General features: G+C 37.7%; 7 protein-coding genes across 18 annotated transcripts in view; 5 read left to right on the top strand and 2 right to left on the bottom strand.

The window, feature by feature from the left end:
* Positions 1 to 59: 59 nt before the first annotated feature.
* LOC135794122 (uncharacterized) lies at positions 60 to 1,749 on the top strand. 3 transcript variants are annotated; one of them, XM_065305284.1, is made up of 5 exons: positions 60 to 277; positions 335 to 564; positions 617 to 922; positions 974 to 1,166; positions 1,222 to 1,749. In XM_065305284.1, the coding sequence occupies exons 1-5, from the start codon at positions 149 to 151 to the stop codon at positions 1,540 to 1,542; spliced, it is 1,179 nt and encodes a 392-aa protein (XP_065161356.1). In that variant the 5' UTR covers positions 60 to 148; the 3' UTR covers positions 1,543 to 1,749. The 3 variants fall into 3 exon arrangements, with proteins under 3 accessions (XP_065161356.1, XP_065161357.1, XP_065161358.1); XM_065305285.1 differs by having other exon boundaries at positions 138 to 277; positions 331 to 564; XM_065305286.1 differs by having other exon boundaries at positions 139 to 277; positions 342 to 564.
* Cox11 (Cytochrome c oxidase copper chaperone COX11) lies at positions 1,542 to 2,335 on the bottom strand. Its single transcript, XM_065305287.1, has 2 exons — positions 1,784 to 2,335; positions 1,542 to 1,722 (listed from the first exon to the last, which is right to left on the bottom strand). The coding sequence occupies exons 1-2, from the start codon at positions 2,333 to 2,335 to the stop codon at positions 1,579 to 1,581; spliced, it is 696 nt and encodes a 231-aa protein (XP_065161359.1). The 3' UTR covers positions 1,542 to 1,578.
* Positions 2,336 to 2,549: 214 nt separating this feature from the next.
* LOC135794496 (protein IMPACT-A-like) lies at positions 2,550 to 3,552 on the top strand. Its single transcript, XM_065305801.1, has 5 exons — positions 2,550 to 2,791; positions 2,857 to 3,096; positions 3,151 to 3,250; positions 3,320 to 3,417; positions 3,483 to 3,552. Exons 1-5 carry the CDS (start codon positions 2,550 to 2,552, stop codon positions 3,550 to 3,552), a joined length of 750 nt encoding a protein of 249 aa, XP_065161873.1.
* An 843-nt stretch (positions 3,553 to 4,395) lies between these two features.
* LOC135794118 (tektin-3-like) lies at positions 4,396 to 7,376 on the bottom strand. 2 transcript variants are annotated; one of them, XM_065305280.1, is made up of 6 exons: positions 7,239 to 7,376; positions 5,982 to 6,136; positions 5,677 to 5,928; positions 5,125 to 5,616; positions 4,674 to 5,051; positions 4,396 to 4,618 (listed from the first exon to the last, which is right to left on the bottom strand). In XM_065305280.1, the coding sequence occupies exons 1-6, from the start codon at positions 7,287 to 7,289 to the stop codon at positions 4,408 to 4,410; spliced, it is 1,539 nt and encodes a 512-aa protein (XP_065161352.1). In that variant the 5' UTR covers positions 7,290 to 7,376; the 3' UTR covers positions 4,396 to 4,407. The 2 variants fall into 2 exon arrangements, with proteins under 2 accessions (XP_065161352.1, XP_065161353.1); XM_065305281.1 differs by lacking the exon at positions 7,239 to 7,376 and adding an exon at positions 6,233 to 6,414.
* Nubp1 (NUBP iron-sulfur cluster assembly factor 1) lies at positions 6,761 to 8,754 on the top strand. The gene is made up of 7 exons (XM_065305282.1): positions 6,761 to 6,916; positions 6,970 to 7,211; positions 7,442 to 7,543; positions 7,599 to 7,761; positions 7,826 to 8,019; positions 8,080 to 8,266; positions 8,634 to 8,754. The coding sequence occupies exons 1-7, from the start codon at positions 6,883 to 6,885 to the stop codon at positions 8,654 to 8,656; spliced, it is 945 nt and encodes a 314-aa protein (XP_065161354.1). The 5' UTR covers positions 6,761 to 6,882; the 3' UTR covers positions 8,657 to 8,754.
* Positions 8,755 to 9,506: 752 nt separating this feature from the next.
* LOC135794120 (cysteine-rich protein 1-like) lies at positions 9,507 to 15,364 on the top strand. Its single transcript, XM_065305283.1, has 3 exons — positions 9,507 to 9,668; positions 14,951 to 15,103; positions 15,179 to 15,364. The coding sequence occupies exons 1-3, from the start codon at positions 9,629 to 9,631 to the stop codon at positions 15,220 to 15,222; spliced, it is 237 nt and encodes a 78-aa protein (XP_065161355.1). The 5' UTR covers positions 9,507 to 9,628; the 3' UTR covers positions 15,223 to 15,364.
* A 4,446-nt stretch (positions 15,365 to 19,810) lies between these two features.
* pan (transcription factor pangolin) overlaps positions 19,811 to 20,590 on the top strand; it is an 86,307-nt gene continuing 85,527 nt past the window's right edge. For 5 of the 9 annotated variants that reach the window (XR_010548801.1, XR_010548802.1, XM_065305272.1 and 2 more), the window contains exon 1: positions 19,812 to 20,468. Coding sequence is in view for 7 of the 9 variants with exons in the window: in XM_065305272.1 (XP_065161344.1) it covers positions 20,316 to 20,468 (153 nt within the window). In the remaining 2 variants the exon portion in view is untranslated. Of the gene's footprint in view, positions 20,469 to 20,590 lie in introns of all 9 variants that reach the window. The other 4 variants (XM_065305277.1, XM_065305278.1, XM_065305271.1 and 1 more) reach the window with 2 other exon arrangements.

Here is a 20,590-nt window from a genome sequence, read left to right as displayed (position 1 = left end):
AATTACACATTTATAAACATATGCAACTTGCATTAATTCAACAGATGGCGCCTTAAGTTTTAAATATGACAAGAGGACGTTTGCTTGGTTAAATCCAAAATCAATTCTTTTTTCAATTTATATTTAATTTAAACTTATAATTTTTAAAATGGAATTATTTGACTACAGCGTAGAAATTATATTGCATCATAAATTTATTCACCCTCGCGAAGTCATATGTGGCGATGTGAAAATTAAAGTGCAAACGGCATTGTTCCTAACTCACGCGTACATCGAGGTAATTTTTTAAATTCGGTTTGTCGGACAACATAATGTGCATGATGTGCAAAGTTAGATTATAGGTACAGCAGAATGTGATTGGCAAAATCCGGGCAAAAATTTGCTAATGAAGTCGTCTCCGAAGACATTTACGGGCACACAGAGTTTCTTTTATTGCCGGCACACGCTGGCTGGAAATGATGGCACCGAAGTGATAATGGAAAAACGAAGCTATTACTTTCCTTTTAAATGCAAACTACCGGGACATTTGCCCGCATCTTGGACTGGTGAACATGGCAGAATTAAGTGAGATATAAAAAGATACAATGCCTATTAATTACAGGACATTTTGTTAAAGGTATGTTGCTAATGTGATCATCAAAGGAGAAGAGGAAATAATTGGAGTTCACTCAAAAGAACTAGAAATTGTTCCCTACCGGAATTTATCATTCGAAACGAATTTGATGCTGGAAGCAAAGCAACAAGTGACGCGAAAGTTTCGATTTGGTTTGCTTAACTTGGGCACTGTTACCGTTTCATTGTGGATGCCTATTTGCGGAATATCTGCTGGTCAATGTCTCCCTGTTATTTGCACCATTGACAATCAATCCTCAGTCCTATTTGGCGGAATCATTTTTGTTTTAACTCAGATTCAAGTTTATCGGTAAAAACAGCCAAATAATCATTACTTAATTTAAAAACGGAAAATTTGCAGAAGTCAAAAACCGTATTATTCGGTGAAAACAGTTCGTAAAGATGTTTGTAGAGTCGCAAGAATAACTGATATTTTGCGAGGAACGCAGGAATATTATTGTGTCTTGAAAAGTGATAAAACCAACTTTCCTACAACGCAATTCTGGAGATGCTCCACTTGCCAACTTATTTATGAAGTTTGGGTTCAAATACAAGTAAAACTACGAATTCATTAACATGTCACAGTTTACGTATATATAATTATTTCAGGGTTCCTTACCAGCAAATAACGCGTATGGTTACCCAAATATTGATTTACCAGGAACAGCAATCATAATTGGTACGCATCCTGCAATCCAATGGGATATCAATGAGATCAATCAAGATGTGATGAGAACTCTCCTTAGAGTCCGGGAACCCATTATTCTAGATCCGCCTCCGCAAACGGAGGTTGTTGAAGAGATTCTCAATACAGTTGATGATGACTTTGATAGTGAAATGATGAAAAATCTTAGCAAACAAATGAACAACAGTGATAATATCTCCAAAAAGGGCAGAGAATCTTATAGTATTGATTATAATGCATCATAAACACTAAATAATACTCTATTCAATCAAATTTAACAACTATTTAACATATGAAGGAACTGGTAAATGGATGCCATCTTTTGCCTCAAAGAATGTGTATGACAATGTGATTTCCTCCACAAATTCCATTTTAGGATCATCAGCAAATTCTGGATCAATATAGAAAAATACTGGCATATCAACCTGAAAAATAAATATATTGATACATTACATGCATATTTATTAAAATTCAAGAAATAATTACTTGTTCATGAGGGTTCAATTGTTGCTCCTCAAAACAAAAGCACTGAATTTTATTGAAGTATTGGCCAGCCTCAAATGGAACAACATTATAAGTGCTGATGCCAGTTACAGGCACAGCAGTGGGATTTCTTGCAGTGTAAAATGCCAATGCAGTTTCACCTGGCATCACAGTAATTTCATGCTGTTGTGGTTTAAAATTCCATCTCATACTGGCTGCAATATCAGCATTGAATTTGATTTTTATTGGCCTATGGTTGACAGATTTCATTGATTCCACTTTGGATGCATCATGTCCTTCTGACATGGTGCCCCCATAGCTGTAGGCTTGGCAGAACATTCTATAAAGAGGTACTGCAGCATAGCTGAATCCTGCAGTAATAACTCCAGCAGCAGTTATATAATACAATGTAGAGCGAAGGTTTCTTTGTTTCTCACTGTTTGCTTTATTCACTTGATTAAATATATTTGTCCTGTGTAAGTTTCTTACTGCATTTGCTAATGAATGACTAGATATACTTGGTGATAAATTAAAAAATGCTCTAATTGCAAACATGATTAATGAGAATTCACAGCCTTGACACAAGTGTGTAAATTACATTACTTATTTCCAGATGTTGAACTATTATTCTTTAATTATTCTATTATGGCATAACTTATTTTTTGAGGGAGCCTACTTGTGATTTGTTGTACTTTTTAGGTTACGAACTGTTTTGATCCACATGCGAGCCCGAAAAGTCTTTTGTGCAGTTGTAGACATTTGAATCACTATGGAGAATTGCAAATTACAAGAAGAACAAGAAGTGCTATCATCCATATATGCAGATGAATGGAAAAAGGAAATTGATGGAGAGAATTCCTATAGCATTCAAATAAATCCAGATGTTAAACTATATGTAACTCTGAATGATTCTTATCCTTCAGAAGGCCCTCCAATTTATAGTCTATTAGCTCCAACTTTAAGTAAATATCTGAAACATAAAATTGCTGAGGAATTCGATACATTGTACTTGTAAGTGAAGTAGGATAAAACATAGTATGTAGTATAAGAGCAGCATGTAAGCATTTAATTTGTAGAGATAATTTAGGTGAACCTGTATTATTTCAGTGGATTGAAAAGCTAAAGGAGCTGGTTAATGATGGCATAAATGAAAGCACAGAAGTTTTAAATCACTCATTAGAAAATGATATAAATGAAGCAGCAACTGACAATAGCAGAAGATGTGATATTAGAATAATACATGGACCTGTAATTATGGACAGGAAAAGTTCTTTTCAGGGACATACCTGTGATGTATCTTCAGCAGAAGATATAAAGTAAGTTGCAAGTATGGTAGAAAGGGTAAAAATTAAATTTGCTTAAAATTACAGGAATGCTTTAAATACTTTACTAGAAAATAAAAAGATTTCACAAGCCACACACAACATATATGCTTACATAGTTAAACAATCTAATGGCACAATATTACAGGTATTTAAAATAAAAATTTAAATTTCACTCATTTCTATAGATTGTATAAAAATTGCTTTCTTATTTTAGGATTGTGATGATGATGGTGAAACTCACGCAGGCGGACGATTATTGCATTTATTACAAATATTAAAAGTTGAAAATGTCATGGTTGTTGTTTCTCGATGGTAATATTCTTAGATTATATGATTCCAAACATTCAGAATCAGAATTAAAATTTGTTGTACTTTAGGTATGGGGGAATACATTTGGGACCAGATAGATTTCGACACATAAATAATGCTGCCCGACAAGCAGCTTAATGGTGTTATTCTGAGCAGCACCCGAAGTGCCGTACTGTCGAACGAAGGCAAATTGCAATTCTGAGTGCCCAACGGAGGTCTTTTGGAGGGTTCGGGTCGCCTCAATTTTCGAGCAGCTTGAGGGTGCCGATAGCCTTCGTAACATGTTGTACGCATGCGCTGCTCTCTTGGCGCGGGTGAAACTGCCTTACCGCAGCTCTTCGTTCTCACTCACAACCGCACTCGGTCGTCTGCTGTCTCAGTCTGCCTATTCATCGAAATTGGTAAGTGGAATATTTTGCCGAGCCGTGTGCTCAGCAGATGTGAAAAAAGATGAAGATGACAAAGAATTGCACGCATCGAGTGTATCTGTATTTTTCAAATGCAAAATTCCACGTTTTCAAGCAAAAATTTCAAATTAAAAAACTCCTAAAACAATAAATTTGAGATAAATATTTTGTCAATTTTTCACAAGTATTTGCTGATAATGAGCCAAATACGTAGCATATAAAAGATTATTTATATTTTTTGATTGTGTTTCTTCAAAGGTAATTTAAAAATCAAAACAATGAACAATAACAACTTTTGATTGCGACTTTTCAAACGTCAGTATTGAACCGAAATAGAAATAATAAGTATTAACACATATTTGTTGCATATTTGAATAATTGAAGAACCCATACATTTGAAACTCGCGCGCTTTCTGTCAAATTTTAGGGTGCAGCGGGATTGACTTTAGGTAAAGATATAGATGCGCGCACAGAATACCACTTAAGGCCGATCCATAACTTCGCCGTACGAAGCGTCTTGGAGCTTTCGTACGTTCGTTTGTTAAGTGGTGAACACAGAATCGCACCATAAGAAGTGATTAAAGTTTCAATATTTGATGGTGGCAGTAATCGGGAACGATCGCCTCATCCCCATACACTTTTCCCGATCGATGAACAGCGTTTGTACCTTCGAATGTAAATCGGTCTCGAGATTCGACCGGGTTTTTAATAATTGTTGATGCTGCGCTTCGGCTTCCTGCAGCTTTCGGTGCAAATATTCGATACTTCCTTGCATATCTAATACTTCTTTGACCAGACTGAAATATAAATTATAAATTTAGATGATATTTACATTTCGATCGGGATTATTACCTATCTTGTGCTTTATCACGACACAATTCAATTCCTTTGCGGTGCGTTCGCGATTCTAAGCGTGTGTGCGCAACTTTCATTGGATTTGTTTTATCCAAGATCGCTTTACGTAAAAGTTCAATGTGTTTTTCCATTTCGAATATTTCTTGCTGCACTTTGGTGAGATGCATTTGTATTTTGCTCTTTGCCTCCAGTAATTCAGCCGCACGACGCGCGAGCGCATTGTTTGTGGAGCTCCAAACATCCCAAATTAACGATGCACCGCTGTTTATTAAATTCTCCACATCTGATGCCAATTGTTGCGTTTTATGGCGTTCGTTTTGCGAACGTAATACAATTCCGTTACTGTTCTGCGCCCATGAAGTGGTATGGCTCACTCTGATGAATCAATAATGAAAACAGAAGTTAACAAAACAATACATTTGGTATTATTTAAAGAAATGTAACATACGTGGGATTAAACTTCTCAATTCCTCCATAATAATTAATACCCTTCGAAAAGTTGTTCAATTGATGGCACATATTGTCAATTCCCAATGCACCCTCTTTGCTTTTTATATCCGTTTCCAATTCGTGTTGCGCCGCACGAATGTTGTGCAATTGAGTTTTGATTTTATCGAGAACTGCCCGGAACTTTTCCTGCGTGTTACGATAACATTCAATTTCTTTAAGCAGTGCTTGTTCGGGTCCGTCGTGTGTCAAGTCGATGCCTTGGCGATTTTCGCGCAAGTATAAACACTCCTGCGCAATATGTAAAGGGCCTTCAATATCTAGAATACCTTTTTCAATGGTTCGCTTTCCGTCGGTGAGCCGGCCAATAACTGACATCAAACGTTCCAATTCGTTTTTGACTTCGTTGCGCCAGAATGTGGTGTCTGTGATTCTTTCACCAATTCGACGACCAGATTCGCGCTGCCCTTGTGCGGTTGTTTCATCAGTTTCCCTTAATGACAATTATATATTTTAGTTTCTTTGAATTAAATAAGAAAGTTGTGCTTGGTACCTCATTACTCGAATGAATTCGCCTTTTAATCGCTCGGAGTAGTTCCGATTCGTGTCGGATTCATTGAGAATCCCAAGCAATCCTTGCGTCCATTCCAAGGGCGTGTAACGTGTGTACAATGCAGCACGCGCTGCATGCGCAGGATTCCGCTCAAAACCCGTCACCAAATTTGGAAACTTTAGTGGTTCGGTTGCCATTCCGGTTGGAGTATAACAAGGATCCATCATGGCGTTGGTCACAGGTTGGCCAGGCCTATAGCAAGTCATTTTTTATTACGTAATGAAAATATTATGAAATTATCTTACAAAGGAGTGACTTCAACGGTTTCATATCCAAGCGTTGGCCTCCAGGGATGCGGTCGTGGTGTCTGATAATACGTTCCAATTCTTGTAGGAATAGGAGGTCCTGCAACCTGTTCCATAACGGGGTCGGCTGCTACGGAACTCCATGGTTGAAGTTGCTAAACATTTTAATAGAATCCAATGTTATAGATACAAGTGATTTTTATACGATTTGCATAGGAATAGAAGGAAATCATAGAAAACTATAAACTCACTGAATACATTACGGTATCGCCCATATCAGCAGCCATGTTGGTGTATATATATTTTGAAATATTTTAATTCCAAAAACGAAAGGATGGTAAGTATAGGTTTAGTAAAAAAAACAGTAAACAATAAATTTTAAAACGTCAAGCGCCCTTAATGATATTTTGGCACATATATTGACAACTTGGATCTAAAAATTAAATTAAAAGTTTTACAACTGTTCTGATAAAGTTAAAATATAACACGTGTACAGAAATGGTCAACAATCAAGAGTTTTAGAGATCCCAGTTACATTTTCACGTAGAAAATTAAGGATATTCAATAACACAATCAGGACAAATCACTGACCGGCCCAAAACAGCCAAGCAGACACCAAAGGAAAGGAACCAAAGCAGGTCTCGATACAACCAAGAAGAGGAATGGTAGCAGTAAAAAAAACAATATATATTTTTAAAATAAGCAAACTGAAAATTTTATAACTTTAAAGTTTCTAGAAAAAGATTTCAAAATTCAGCATTGAACAGCGCCATTATCTGCTGGCGGTCATATATGATACTACCGTTCAGCTGACTCAAGTTCGTAAACATTCCACACTTTATTTTCTTTCCCGACTATAAAGTTTTTCGCAAAATAAGGAAACAATAACATTCATAGAACAATGGCTCAAGTTATACCTACTAACGCTCCGGATCGTAAGCAAAGAGAATTTTAAATAATCATGCGTCCTAACTAAAATTATTTGTAGATTGTCCTGGAACACAGAGTGAATCAGCTGGTAAAGTATCAGCATGTGCAGGCTGTCCTAATCAGAATATATGTGCTTCTGGAGCCACGAAAGGCGTTGATCCTGGGATTGAACAAGTCAGAGAACACTTAGAATGTGTGAAAAACAAAATTCTAATTTTATCAGGCAAAGGTGGCGTAGGTAAAAGCACAGTGACTACACTACTCTCTCGAGCACTAGCAGCTCAGGATAGTGAAAAGAATGTGAGTCATTTATAAATTACACATTACCCTATTATATCTGCTTCTTCTCTCCTCTGGAGCTCCAAACTCCATGACCATTCACTGAGAAGTAATCTAAAACTCATAATTCCAGGCTATCAATGCTGGCATGTTGTGCAATGTTGTGCCTGGCACAGTAACCTATATAGCAAAAATGCAACATTTGCCATAATCTAATCAATATATTCCATTGAATGTTTAACTGATTGCAGGTTGGTGTTCTTGATATTGATATTTGTGGTCCTTCACAACCAAGACTTCTTGGTGTACTGAATGAACAAGTTCATCAATCTGGTTCTGGATGGTCACCAGTGGTATGATTGATTACTATTTTATTTATTGCAGTATACATTACAGTTTTTGTTTTAGTATGTTGAGGATAATTTATCTGTGATGTCAATTGGATTTTTACTAGCTTCTCCTGATGATGCTGTCATTTGGAGAGGTCCCAAAAAGAATGGCATGATCAAACAGTTTTTAACTGAGGTAGACTGGGGTAACATGGATTATTTGCTTATTGATACACCACCTGGTTAGTCCAACATATACTTTAAGTTGTTGAATAATATTTACATTATTATTAATAATATTAACAGGTACATCTGATGAACATCTTTCTGCTTCAACTTATTTATCACAAGCTGGCCTGACAGGAGCAATTATTGTTACTACTCCTCAAGAAGTTGCGCTTTTAGACGTTCGTAAAGAGATCGACTTTTGTCGCAAAGTAAACATTAATATAATTGGAGTAGTCGAGAACATGTCTGGGTTTGTTTGTCCATCATGTAAGGTAATTTTTATATATATAATTTTTGAAAATTCAAATACGTATAATACAACTTGTATTTAGTTTGAGGCAGAATTATTCAAACCCACTACTGGGGGCGCAATTAAAATGTGTGAGGAATTGAACGTTCCGTTTTTGGGTAAATTGCCGTTGGATCCGAAAATAGCTCGGTGTTGTGATGAAGGAAAGGACTTCATGGCAGAGTTGCCGGATTCTCCAGCTGTTTTGGCACTGAAGCATATTTTAAAAAGTATGTTATCGATATAATTTAACAATAATTTTTAAAACTGCGTAGTTTGATATATTCGCAGTTTGCTTTATGCGTAAGTGTGTAAAAATCCAAGCTATAACTCTGACATTAATATTTAGTGAATTCAACAGACCCTAATTTGATTTTAAGCTTCAACTCACAGTGAACTACTGTGAAATAAAGGCTCTCTGAAAATATTCTTTGACATAGGTCTGTAGGTCTATTTTATTTCACATATATTATCAAGAAATATAGGTTTTACTACTAAAGGTTACTTCCTGGTACAACTACGTAGGAAAGTTGGTTTTTAAGCACTTAATTTGCAATTGCCGTCTAAAGCACTAATTTGCGTTTTGTTTTTTTCTAGATCTGTCGCCAGTTTGTAAATAATTCCAACCAAATTAATTAACTTTAAAAAGTAATACTTTGCTACACATTGGAATCTACTGTTACATTGTTACAATAAAATTTTAAATAAAAAATCACAATGTATGCATTATTAATTCATAATATTGCTTATCTTATCAATAATGTGGTTCAACGGAAGCATCGGTTTATAAGCTTGTAATAACGTAATACTGATCCAAACGGTTTAACTCAATTTTTCTAAAATATAAAAAAAAATCGTTTTGGAATTCGTCAAAAACAACATACATCAACAAGAATGCCATCATTTATAATTATTATCAAAGTGAGTCATAGTTTTGATTACTCATTAATTAAATCAATACTAGTTTTTAAACTATGTTCTGTCTTTCATCATTTTTGTCCGTTTTAGAAGTGAGGTAACGCCCACGCCCATAAACCATACTTGGAACCTGCCACTTGACGCGATTACCTCGTACCTTTCACACACACACGTAAACATATGTACACACATGCATTGTTATGGCATCTCCGCTAGTTAATTCGTGGTCAGGTCGTGACCACATATCTACCATCAACACATGCTCAAGTTCAACATTGCCAGGTGTAGTTGTGGTATGATTCAACCAACTACAGACTTCCAATGCCACGTACTCGCTTGCTTATTTAGAAAACTTATTTCTTTGCCACGAAAGTCTTATCAATGAAGACGCCTGTTTTTTGTTAAAAATAATTATCTCTGTCATTTAACAAATACGTTAGTTGTGTGTTACACTGTAAGTTGCATGTGTGTTAAGTTAAGTACACACTTCAACTCCCTCTCAACCCGCGACACCCGCGATACGTATCAGAATTTACCGCGAATGAGCATTAAACGTTTAAACTTGCTGGCGAGCGATCGAGAACGCTCAGTGTAGAAGTGAACGTTGTTGGAGGTGCTGTTGTTGTTATTCTACTTTGGCTCGCACAACACTGTGATATTGCAGTATTATCATCATGCCGAACTGCCCAAAATGTGAAAAGCCAGTGTACTTTGGTAATTATTATATTATTAATTAATTAATATACTCGCAACGTTTGACTCAGTCATAATATGATAAGAGATTTTAGTTTAAGTGCATGCAATACATTTTAAACTCAATATTTTTTTTAAATATCGACTTTTGAAGCTGTAAAGATTAGCGTATCATAATCCTATGCAATTGAATAATAAAAAAACCGTATTATTGACTTGCGTGGCATGTTTTATTTTACAGTGTAAAATAGAAATGCTGATGGCAGGTATACATCTACATTTTTGCTAGTTATTATTGTGTGCTGAAAGGTGAAATTCTTTAGAAATCGAATGTTTTTGTATTTTCTTATTTTCACGCTGTGCTTTATGCAGGTAGATTTACGTACAAATTAAATTGCCATTGTTTCACGATTTTAACATTTCGAAACAGTAAGCGATCATAGGTGTACACTTTTCAATTTATAAAATGATACTTTCTCGTGTGCACGACCCGCAGGCATGGGCGACTATAGTTACAGCAGTTCAAGTGTCCGGAAGTAATTTATAGATGTCTGTAATATGCATTATATTTTTTGATGATCTTGGTGATTTAATTTTGCGTAGAACTGATGACACTGATTGTGTAATTAAGATATGATTTATTAATTTTATTATTCGTGGAAATGTGGTTTTTCTACTTCCACCTATAAAGCGCCAGTTTTTCTACGGTTTTTTGACACAAAAAGTGGTACTTTATATATGGACGGACACACAGTGAGTAAAGTGCAAACGTACATTTTCAAGATGGTTTAACTACAGAAGTGTCACAATATTTCACACTATTGTCAGATATATTACTAGCCCAGTCATATTAGGGCTTTCACCTCGGAATGAAAGATAATAAGCTGAAAATTGGTATGAACCTTTGTTTTGTCATTCTAAATGTTGTCTCAAAAGTCACAATCGTTATCGTGCCTGCGTCTCAAGATATTCAAGGTCAAAGGTACCAAAAATCGGTTTTTCGCGAATATCTGGCTTCCTATCGGTTAAATGAGATTTGCATTCATTATAAAAGTTGTAGGCTATAAAATTCCCTACAACTTTTGTTTAAACTTTTTTTTCATACGACCAACCGTTTTGAAGCTAGAGCGCGAAGAGTGCACATCGTACAGTCATATACTTCCTAATGCAAGGTCAAGCGTGAGTTATGGTTATCAGTACGTTATAAAGTCAATTATTTATTTGTATTTGATAATTTTTATTGTTGATATTAGAATTATCTAAATAGTTATTTTGTAAGCAACTGTAAAAACCTAACTGGACGCACTTAAATCACATCACAAATACCCTGACTGTTTTTATTACCGTGACAATATGACATTAATACCCATTTTAAATTATTCACGACATTTTATTAAATAATTTTATCCGGCTAAGACATAACATTTTTATTTTAATGCTAATTTCAGTTAAATGAACTCAATGCTCGCTGATTATGTATTTAGTAATTGTTTTTATATACAAATAAAACAATTCGAGTAATGCCAAATTACCATCTAAAATTGTTGAGTAATTAAATTCTTCTTCTTGTGTGGTTATAGAGGCGCAACGTAATAACGCACACTCAATTAAATAAAAATTATTTAAAATTCTATTAGTACAGTCATTTGGTGCTAAAAACGTGGTTGCTTGGAAAATAGTGCGGGATTGTTGAAAATTGGTATTCATATAGATTTCGAGGTGCTCTTTACGAATTTCAACTTTGCCACCTCGTATCTTGTTCGCTCGAGCCACCATCTTGGAAAAATGGTGTCAAAAACAGTTTTTGACCATACCTCCTTTCCGACTCATTTTACGATAAACATATCTATATAATAAATTAAACTAGAGAAAATTTCCTATAATTTATGTAAGTACCTTTTCATGTAAAATTAATAGTTTTAGCGTACGGGCGCCACAAAGTCTACTTCAACATTCGTTTTTGTCAAAACTCATTTCCAGGTCATCATGACTGCTATTTTTGCTTGCTATGATTTGAGGGTGCTCCTGCACCCCCTCGCTTGTTTGAAACTTTTGCCGGCCGAGTTTACTTTTGTTTCATTATTTCTTCATTGAGTCATTATTTGATATTTATTGTTCTGAATAGTCGTGTTGTTTGCAGTTTTGATGCCATGGTTGATAACGTAAATTGTTTTCTTTTGTAAAACTCCATTGCAAGATAGTGAAGTGATTGAGCATTAAAAGAAAGGATAATAAGGGTAAACTTTTAGAGGGATTGAGATCGGTAGTTGTTCACGAGATATGTCGGAAACGATATAATAATGAGAAACTAATCATTGAGTTTAAAAGGAAGTGTTGTCACGACTTTTCAACCACAACTGCGATCCACGTGCCCAACATTCTCATTTAAAGATAATTGTTTTTTGTACGCTGCTGAAATAACAGCAGAATTTATAGCGAAATAAAAACGGACGCATTTGAGTGATCGAAATATTGTGTATAGCGTACATAAATTATCGATGAAAAACACTATTTCAGAACGTCCTAGAGCACGTAATGATGATTGGGGTAGAGCGATTGTTGAATGCCTCGAGCGTGTTTATGATTTGGTCGCAGCCAATGCACAGTATCACAATTCGTTCAGGTTATCGGCGAAGATGTAGATCTTCTTATTCTTTTAACGGCACTATCAATGTGTTCAAACATACAACATATTTGCTAAAACCAGAAAAAGGAAAAATTTTGCAACAAATCTATTCAACCAAAAGCATGATCGATCAAACAGCGGCAGATCACATATTATTCTTACACGCTTTTTGTGGCTGTGATACAACATCTGCACTCTTTCATCAAGGAAAATTAAAATGTATTAATGTACTCCGCAAAAATCCAGATTTACGAGTAAACGAAGTTATCAAGGTATTCAAAAACCCAAAGGCTGATACCGAGATCATTGCTGGCGAATTCTTCCTTCTTAAATTATACAGTTACAGTGATGTGAAAACTATGCAAAATATGTCTTCAAACATCTATAGATATGCCAGCTTCACAAAATCAGCATACAAAAATAAATTTAATATTGCATCGCTACCACCAATTGAAGCCGCAGTCCGACAACATTCGTTCAGAACTTATCACCAAGTTAAGTAGTAGTATTGGAATGAACTAAATGCAGAACAATGGGGATGAAAAAGAAACAAGAATGGGCTAATTCCTGTCACCACACTTGAGCCCCCAGCCCCGAAACATTGTTAAAACTAATATCTTGCAAATGCAAAAAGGGATGTCAGAAAGCCTGCGGCTTTAGAAAGACTGGAATGAAGTGCTCCGTTATCTGAACAAATTGCAGTGGTACCTGTGATAATTCGCAAGTTCCATCACAAGATAGCGATGAAGAGGAAGAAACGATTACCGTTTTGAGCACACGTACGATGAACTCGAGAACCAAGATTGCATTGAAAACGATAATCCCATCACGGATAGTATGGAAGAAATTTTTCCCTGTGATATTTCGATCGGTCCTGAAGACAATTAACGCAGAACACTTGATCTATCGCGAAGAGCGTATCGGAAGACAATCCATTAAATTTTGGAATAGTGCGTGTGGATTAGGCCTACTGAGGAAACCACGATAAAAACAAACGCGCCACGTACTCTACCTCATGGTGGTGTGGAAATGAGTTTTGGCAAAATTAATGTTGAAGTAGATTTTGCGGCGCCCGTACGCTAAAACTATTAATTTTACAAGAAAAGGTACTTACATAAATTATAGGAAAATTTCTCTAGTTTAATTTATTATATGGATATATTTATCGTAAAATGAGTCGGACAGGAGATATGGTCAAAAACTGTTTTTGACACCATTTTTCCAAGATGGTGGCTCGAGCGAACAAGATACGAGGTGGCAAAGTTGAAATTCGTAAAGAGCACCTCGAAATCTATATGAATACCAATTTTCAACAATCCCGCACTATTTTCCAAGCAAAACTACCAAATGACTGGGCTATATGCTAAATAAGTACAATATATTTTCCGGCATATAATTTATAGTCATGGCACAAAATATTAGCGCGCATTAACATTAGAACAACGATTAACGTTAATCCTAAAACATTATACCAGGCAGATTACGTCATCTGCTTATTTGGAATGAGTATGACTCAATTTTATACGAATATGAAAATTATACATCTAATATTTATGTTTAAAATTGTATTTACACTGAACCTCGATGTTTTGTGTTACAAGATTAGGTCAAACGGTTTAGCGAAGATCAATGCAACAACTTAGCAAGGTCAAAACCACAAGTAACTTTGTTACTATTATAGCAAACATTAAAATAAAAATTTCAACTTCTGGCCTATTGTTGTTTAAATTATATAAATAATCTGTAGGAATTGGTATATATATGTATTATATAACTTAATATAAATAATTGATAGTTAGCCTCGCGAAAATTTAAATAAAAAACAATTTGAATCATTAATTTTTTATTTGTTCGTTTTAAAGAAAAAAAGACAGAGCAAAGTTTAATTACAAAATAGACATATAAAACGTGAATTTTTATTTTCTACTCTCTACTTTAAATTAACACGTATGAGATTCGTAATGAACTCATGTGACAAAAAAGTGTAATATTAAACAATAGTCACATGTACGAACAATATATACTAATATATAGGCACTACTAACTTTTGTACGCGACATGTGCTAAAGACCGGAACAGAAATCTACTACTGAACTGCGTTGCTGGCTGCCACGCCATCGGGTACGAAACTACAAGGGGTTCCTAGTTATACTTATTTTACTTACTTCAAAATAAGTAAAAGTTATGAATGTTCTCTCATGCGCATTTTGCTAATTGTGCATTAAGAAAATTACCTCTTTAGCACCCCTTTGATATTAAAACAACACTAATAACAAAAGTATGCGTCGAATCACGTACACACACATAAAAAATGCAAACACCAGCTGACAAAAGAAGTAAATATGCAAATGTGCGAAGAGAGGTAAAATAGGTGAAATAGTCTAAAAGGACTTTCAAAAGGAGTAGAACACGGGAGCATAGTAAAAATCACGTACCAGAGCTCTGGGCACAATGGAAGATGTAGTTCTTTGTGCCATTATCACGTGCTCCAGTTATTCCGCATCGCGAAGCGTATTAGGTGTTAGGTTGATGATGTACATGCTTATTGAAAACTGTTGCAAAACTGCTACAAAACATATATTTTATAGGGCGTGTATATTTGGTTGCCTACCTAAAGTTAATATTTTACATATTCCATTAGATTTTAATTGTTGAATTGTTCAATTCTTGATTATAGCTGAACGCAAAGTGTCGTTGGGCAAAGACTGGCATGCAGGTTGCTTGCGTTGTGAAAAATGCAACAAAACGCTGACTCCTGGATCCCACGCCGAGCACGAGGGCAAGCCCTATTGCAACAACCCATGTTACTCGGCCTTATTTGGACCTGGCGGTACGTACATAAAACAGAAAACAGTTACAAGTTTATTACTAAACAAAAATTAACAACGATTGGTGTTTTTTTTAGGTTTTGGTCGTGGTGGAGCTGAAAGTTACGTCTACAAGAAGTAACTTTAATTGCAAATCGACGACAATTCTTAAATGCTGCTGTATTCACAGGAGAAATACATTTATTATGTTTTCAGTAGTTTTTGTTAGTAATATTATTTACCAGAAATACAATTTTAATTTTCAAATTTTACAATAATAAGAAGTATTTTACTTTATCCTGTATAATTTTTTTCGTTTTGACAAATTCTTTGTTGAGTTATTTCGAATTTAATTAGAAATATTTTTGAATCAATTTTTTCTTCATTTTTTCCAGAATCAAAATGAAAGTTTTTACAAATTTTGCGCATTACAATATTTAAAATAATAAAAAGTTTATATCACAACCCTCCAAACCTCCAATTAACATTCTATATCACCGTACATATATTCTGCATGGACAATTTTCATTCATGTAATTACACCGACTTAAGATTACTCTAACAAGTCTCTAACAAACTAATTACTATCATTATCTTGCATTTCGTGCAGTGCGCGTTAACATAGCATGCGCATGTCGTTCATGCGGCTTATTGAATTCGCATCAAGCAAGGAAAGTGTGAGTTTCGAGCGTTTTCTGCATTCAAATAGAACATGCGATCCGACGTATTTATGCTAAACGGCGTTAATATGTATACCGCTATGTGTGCACCTATTTAGCTAGATATCTTATTCGTGCGAAGGCGATGGCGAGCTTGCGCTGTGTTGAATGCGTCTCGTACATCATGCATAAAATAACAACCTCCTGGTAATAATTACGTCGGCGTAATTATAGTAATTAGCCAATAATAAATTGCATAATGGGCGTGCGAGTGTGTGCGAGTGCGTTCACGCCCGACAGCATTGGTCGCCATCACGTGTGTGTCGAGCGGCTAAACGTGCAACATGCGTACAATGTTATCGTTGCGATTGCAATTAATTGGAAACTAATCCGGACGGATCACGTATACGGATACACGTACATAAGCTTCCTGCGATGCGCTTGAAGATGTAATCACGGCAATCACGGTTAAGACCATGTTGTCGTTACAGTGGCTTAGGAAAAAGACATCTTTATCACGATCGGTTGGAAATATAGTAGTTTCAAACACGTCACAAGCTCTGAAAGGGAACACTGTTAATCAGGTGTGCTGAATGCGTTCGTAATCGTTTATTGAATAAAGCGGAATCAGATAATAGTTGTGTTTTCATAACATATCACAATATGTTAACTTTATATGACTTTACCATAGAATACCCGGTACAGAACAAGAATAGAACACGTGTTTGGACACACATGATGTTTCTTACTTCTTACACCCTTAAACTTACCTCTAAACCATCTTTATCTGTAGTACTGCGTCCCAAAAAGAAACTCCGATTTATACTAAAATCAATTTAACAAAAGAAACAAAATTTTCCTTAAAGTTAGTGTATGAGACTTTTCAGAGAGGGCGCCACGATGCGCAATCAGAAACAAGTTGGCTCGCAAGAACAGAACATTCCACTGAAGAACATCGCGTGCTGGTAAACAAATATCATAACAAGTAAACGGATTCAATTATATACACATTACATACACTCATCGTACTTTACTTGAGATGTTACCCACCTGTCATTAAAATTATCACAGGTAAAATTGCTCATAATTCATATAATTTGGTATGTGTTCGTGATTAACATAAGCAAATATTATTTTATCATTGTTTTGTCGAATTTACATATGTGATAGAGGTGCAACTGCAAATGCACACACGAAACTGCTCCAGTATACGAGAGAAATTTACGTTTGAGATGCGTGAGACTCGTTTAGACATTATCGCACCATCTTAATATTCTCACCATTCAGCATCTATAATCCATTACCAGCACAAGAGACACTGAATGCCATTTAATTATAATTTATTAACGGTGTTCATGCAGGCAATCTTGTTATAATATTTATTGATAATTTCTAAATTGACAATGCTGATATGGTAGGCAACCAGAAATACTTTTGTCAAATGTCAAAAAAATCATAACCAAACTGTTCCTTCGAAAATGTCGAGATTCACTAGAAACTATTATTTCTATAAATGAAGTAATTATTTTCTCTAAATATAGATACATGCCTTGTTGCTGGAGAAAAAAATCTAAGTAACAAACTGTATATTCCTCATCCACTCATTTGGGCAGTGTAATTCAGTTGCATTGCTCACGGTTTTGGGCAGCATGAAGTCAAGCAGGCTTGTTCTTCATTCGCAACGTGAATGTGTGCGTAAGCTGTACGTGTAGGCACAATGTACAATGGTGAGCTCTCCTTCAATTTTTTTCATTTTCCATATATTCGTGCTGCAAGCCCGCAGACCGTCTCAGACCTCGAGAGATGATCGACGCAGGCAGGTAGTATTCGTAACGTCGCCAACCCTTTCGCACATCTCGTTAAGCATCCCATCGAATCGAAATGTGGGTCTTGTTGTTGCGGCGACGATTCGAATCGGTCCCACCGACTGGTCGAGCGCCACATTAGCGTCTCGATGTGTTGGTGGCTCGCGTCTTCGTATGCGCTCCACTGCGTGGTCTACGTGTTCTCGTCGACGGTCGTGAGCCGAGATGACTTAACAAGATACGGCGGGTGGAATTCCTCAAAATGCCCATCCTTGTTCGCCTAATGAGCACTAACTGGTTTGCCATCTCAACCTCATTATCTCACCTCGTCTACCCATTCAGTACGACGACGGCGAGAAAGCGCCTACTCTTCGCCGGGCTCCGGCGCAGACACTCGAGCCGCGCAACCGGGTCCCCGGCGTCCAACCTTCCTTCCAACGCGTTATAAACCATCCGCCGCGTGGATAAGTACCTCCACGCCGCGGGAATGAAGTGCATAAACCGCGGCACTGCGAAACGCTCTCCACTGCCAAAAAACAAGAGAGCCCACGGCGGACCAAGGCATCGAGAGGACCGCTGAGCACGCACGGATTTTAAATATTTACACAATGTATGTTTATGGCCTTCGTAATGATGCACGCGATGCTGCAATCCAAATAGCCCCCTAATATTTTACAACAAAAAACTATATTTTCTCAAAAATTATTTTTTATCTTTGTTAGGTTCGAATGTATCTTGGTTTGTTTAAAATTCATGAATCAAGTGAGTGAGTGAGCTCTTCCCTCGGTCAATTTGGACATCACGTCCAAGGTTGACTTTGCCACCAACGGTGACATCAGTCTCTCTATGCGCATTCTAAGCGAACATGTAAATGTTGGCGGTTGGAAGCAGCGCATGAACAGCACGAAACACGTCCAACGGCAGAGGACAAGTTATTCCATGAAAGCTGCGCCTCATGCTGCACTAGCCTCTCCGCTCGCCTTGCCCACGGACGTCGTTCTTTGTTGGATGATTTGTTTGGGAATGCACCCCATGCAAACATATAATGGCGTGTAAATGGGGGTGGGCCTTCCTGGAAAATGAACCTGCCTGACGCAGGTCGGTGCAGCTTGCTGCTCTCGCTCTGCTTCCTCGTATTCTTTTTTCTTTTACCTACAGGGTGTTGGGTGATTTTAATGCACCCCCAATTGATTATTCAATTTTGAGATATTCCAACATCAAAGTTATTATTAAAATGTATTCTCGCACTGCTGGGAAGTTTTTTGTTTGTAAAATGTTTTAAATTTAATGAGGGAGATGAAAAAAACTATGCGGAACATCTTGTTGTGGGTTGTTAGTTGGGTGGTGAGAGCAATGTGTGTTTTCATCTTGATGTTTGAAAAACCTTCCTAATCCGAAGTTGTATTAGGCATAATAGGGAGAACGGTACGCACTTTTGTATTCTTCGTGACGGACCTGACACGGCTTCTTCTTCGACGGTTTCTTAGCGCGGTGTGTGTACATATTTTGGGTTTAGCTTTTGCTGGTGTGACAAAACGATGCTTTTTGACTGCGCGCGCTCGAATGTAAACGATTGTTAAAGCTGGTGACGAATATTAAATGCAATGCACCTTTGAGGCCATTCACCATAACATTGGGAATGCATTGACTTGTAATTTGTAATGCAAACAGTTTGGTTTCTTCATTTCTGCCACCTGTAAATAAGTTGAATTGTAAAATTATATAATTAAAATGTAAAGTTATTTTTTTGTAGGAATCTTGTTATCGCTGAGAAAAGAATACAAGATAATAATTGGTTCACTACACTTTGCCACTAGATCTAGTCTGTGCTGCTCGTCGAGAGAAGAGCAGTAGTTGCGCTGGAAGAGAATTAATCAGGAAACCGTCAGTCGACACTCGAATTGTCAGGCAGCGAGGAGGCGCGGTGCGGTGTGGTGCGGAAAGACGATATTAAATGCACGGAGTGCATGCGACGGCTGTAGAAACGGCAGCGCGGCAGCAGCCGCGGATCCGCATGCGATACAAGATTCATTGTGCGCGGGCCGACGCGGCGCGACTTGGACTCACCTACGGCGCGCACTTGCGTCGTGCGTCGTGCCGCCGAGCACGGGGGTTCGCTTTCGCAGGAGTCGGCGATTGTCGTGCGCAGTCGTCCGGGCTGCCATTACTGCGATGCCGCCTCGGCAGATCAAAAAAGCGGGCGGTGATTGGTCGGGCCCGACAAGAGAGTAGCGTGCGGCGTTTGGAGTGCCGCGCTCTCGGTCGGTCCGCGGCACCGCAGTAGTCGACGAGTTTGTTGTGCTCGCCGCTCGCCGCCCGACAAGAGAGCTTGCACACGCGCGTACCGATCTCCGGCGCATACACTCGGGCGCTCGCACCGCTCAGTCGACTAGTTTCGCTTGCCTAATCCGCCTGGCCAGCGTCAGAGCAGCGGTAGTGTCGTGCGATCGCTTCGTTACGTCGGGCGCTGCTGCTGCTGCCGCCGCCGACGCACCTCTGTGTGCTAAACACCAGATCATTCGCTGTGCCGAAGACGTTATTCAAGTGACAACCTTCTCCGTCGGCGCCTATAAACAGCAACAACAACAAAACGTGAACCAGAGAGAGCACCACGCGCGCGCCGTGACTCGTTTTAGTTTATTGTTTCACCCATCGACGCACGTGTTGAAGGCCTGTGATGGATTCCCGGTGGTGTTATCGTGTAGTGCGTGTGATGTGGTGAAGGCAGCTGTGCCATGTAGCAAGCTGTAATGCAGCGTCGCGAGTGAACCATGCCACACGTCTCGTCCAGTGGCGGAGATGATCTCGGCAGCACCGATGAGGTTAAGGTGTTCAAGGACGAGGGCGACGGTGAGGACGAGAAGAGGTCCTCCGAGAACCTCACCGAAGAGAAGAGCAGCCTTATCGACCTTACCGAATCGGAGGTACGCAGCACACCAGCCTCAGATGCGCAATTTTCAGAGTCCCAGCCATCCCATGAATCATTTCTTCCCTGTGGTCGGTCGTCGCGCCGCGTTCTGTTTCATTGTTCCCAATTAGCGGCGTC

This window comes from Atheta coriaria, unplaced genomic scaffold (assembly GCF_025399875.1).
Source record: "Atheta coriaria isolate IRGN ID8LTWV9N9 unplaced genomic scaffold, Caltech_Dcor_3.1 hic_scaffold_6_pilon, whole genome shotgun sequence".
Taxonomy (NCBI): domain Eukaryota; kingdom Metazoa; phylum Arthropoda; class Insecta; order Coleoptera; family Staphylinidae; genus Dalotia; species Dalotia coriaria.
This window is presented reverse-complemented; position numbering and strand designations above follow the sequence as displayed.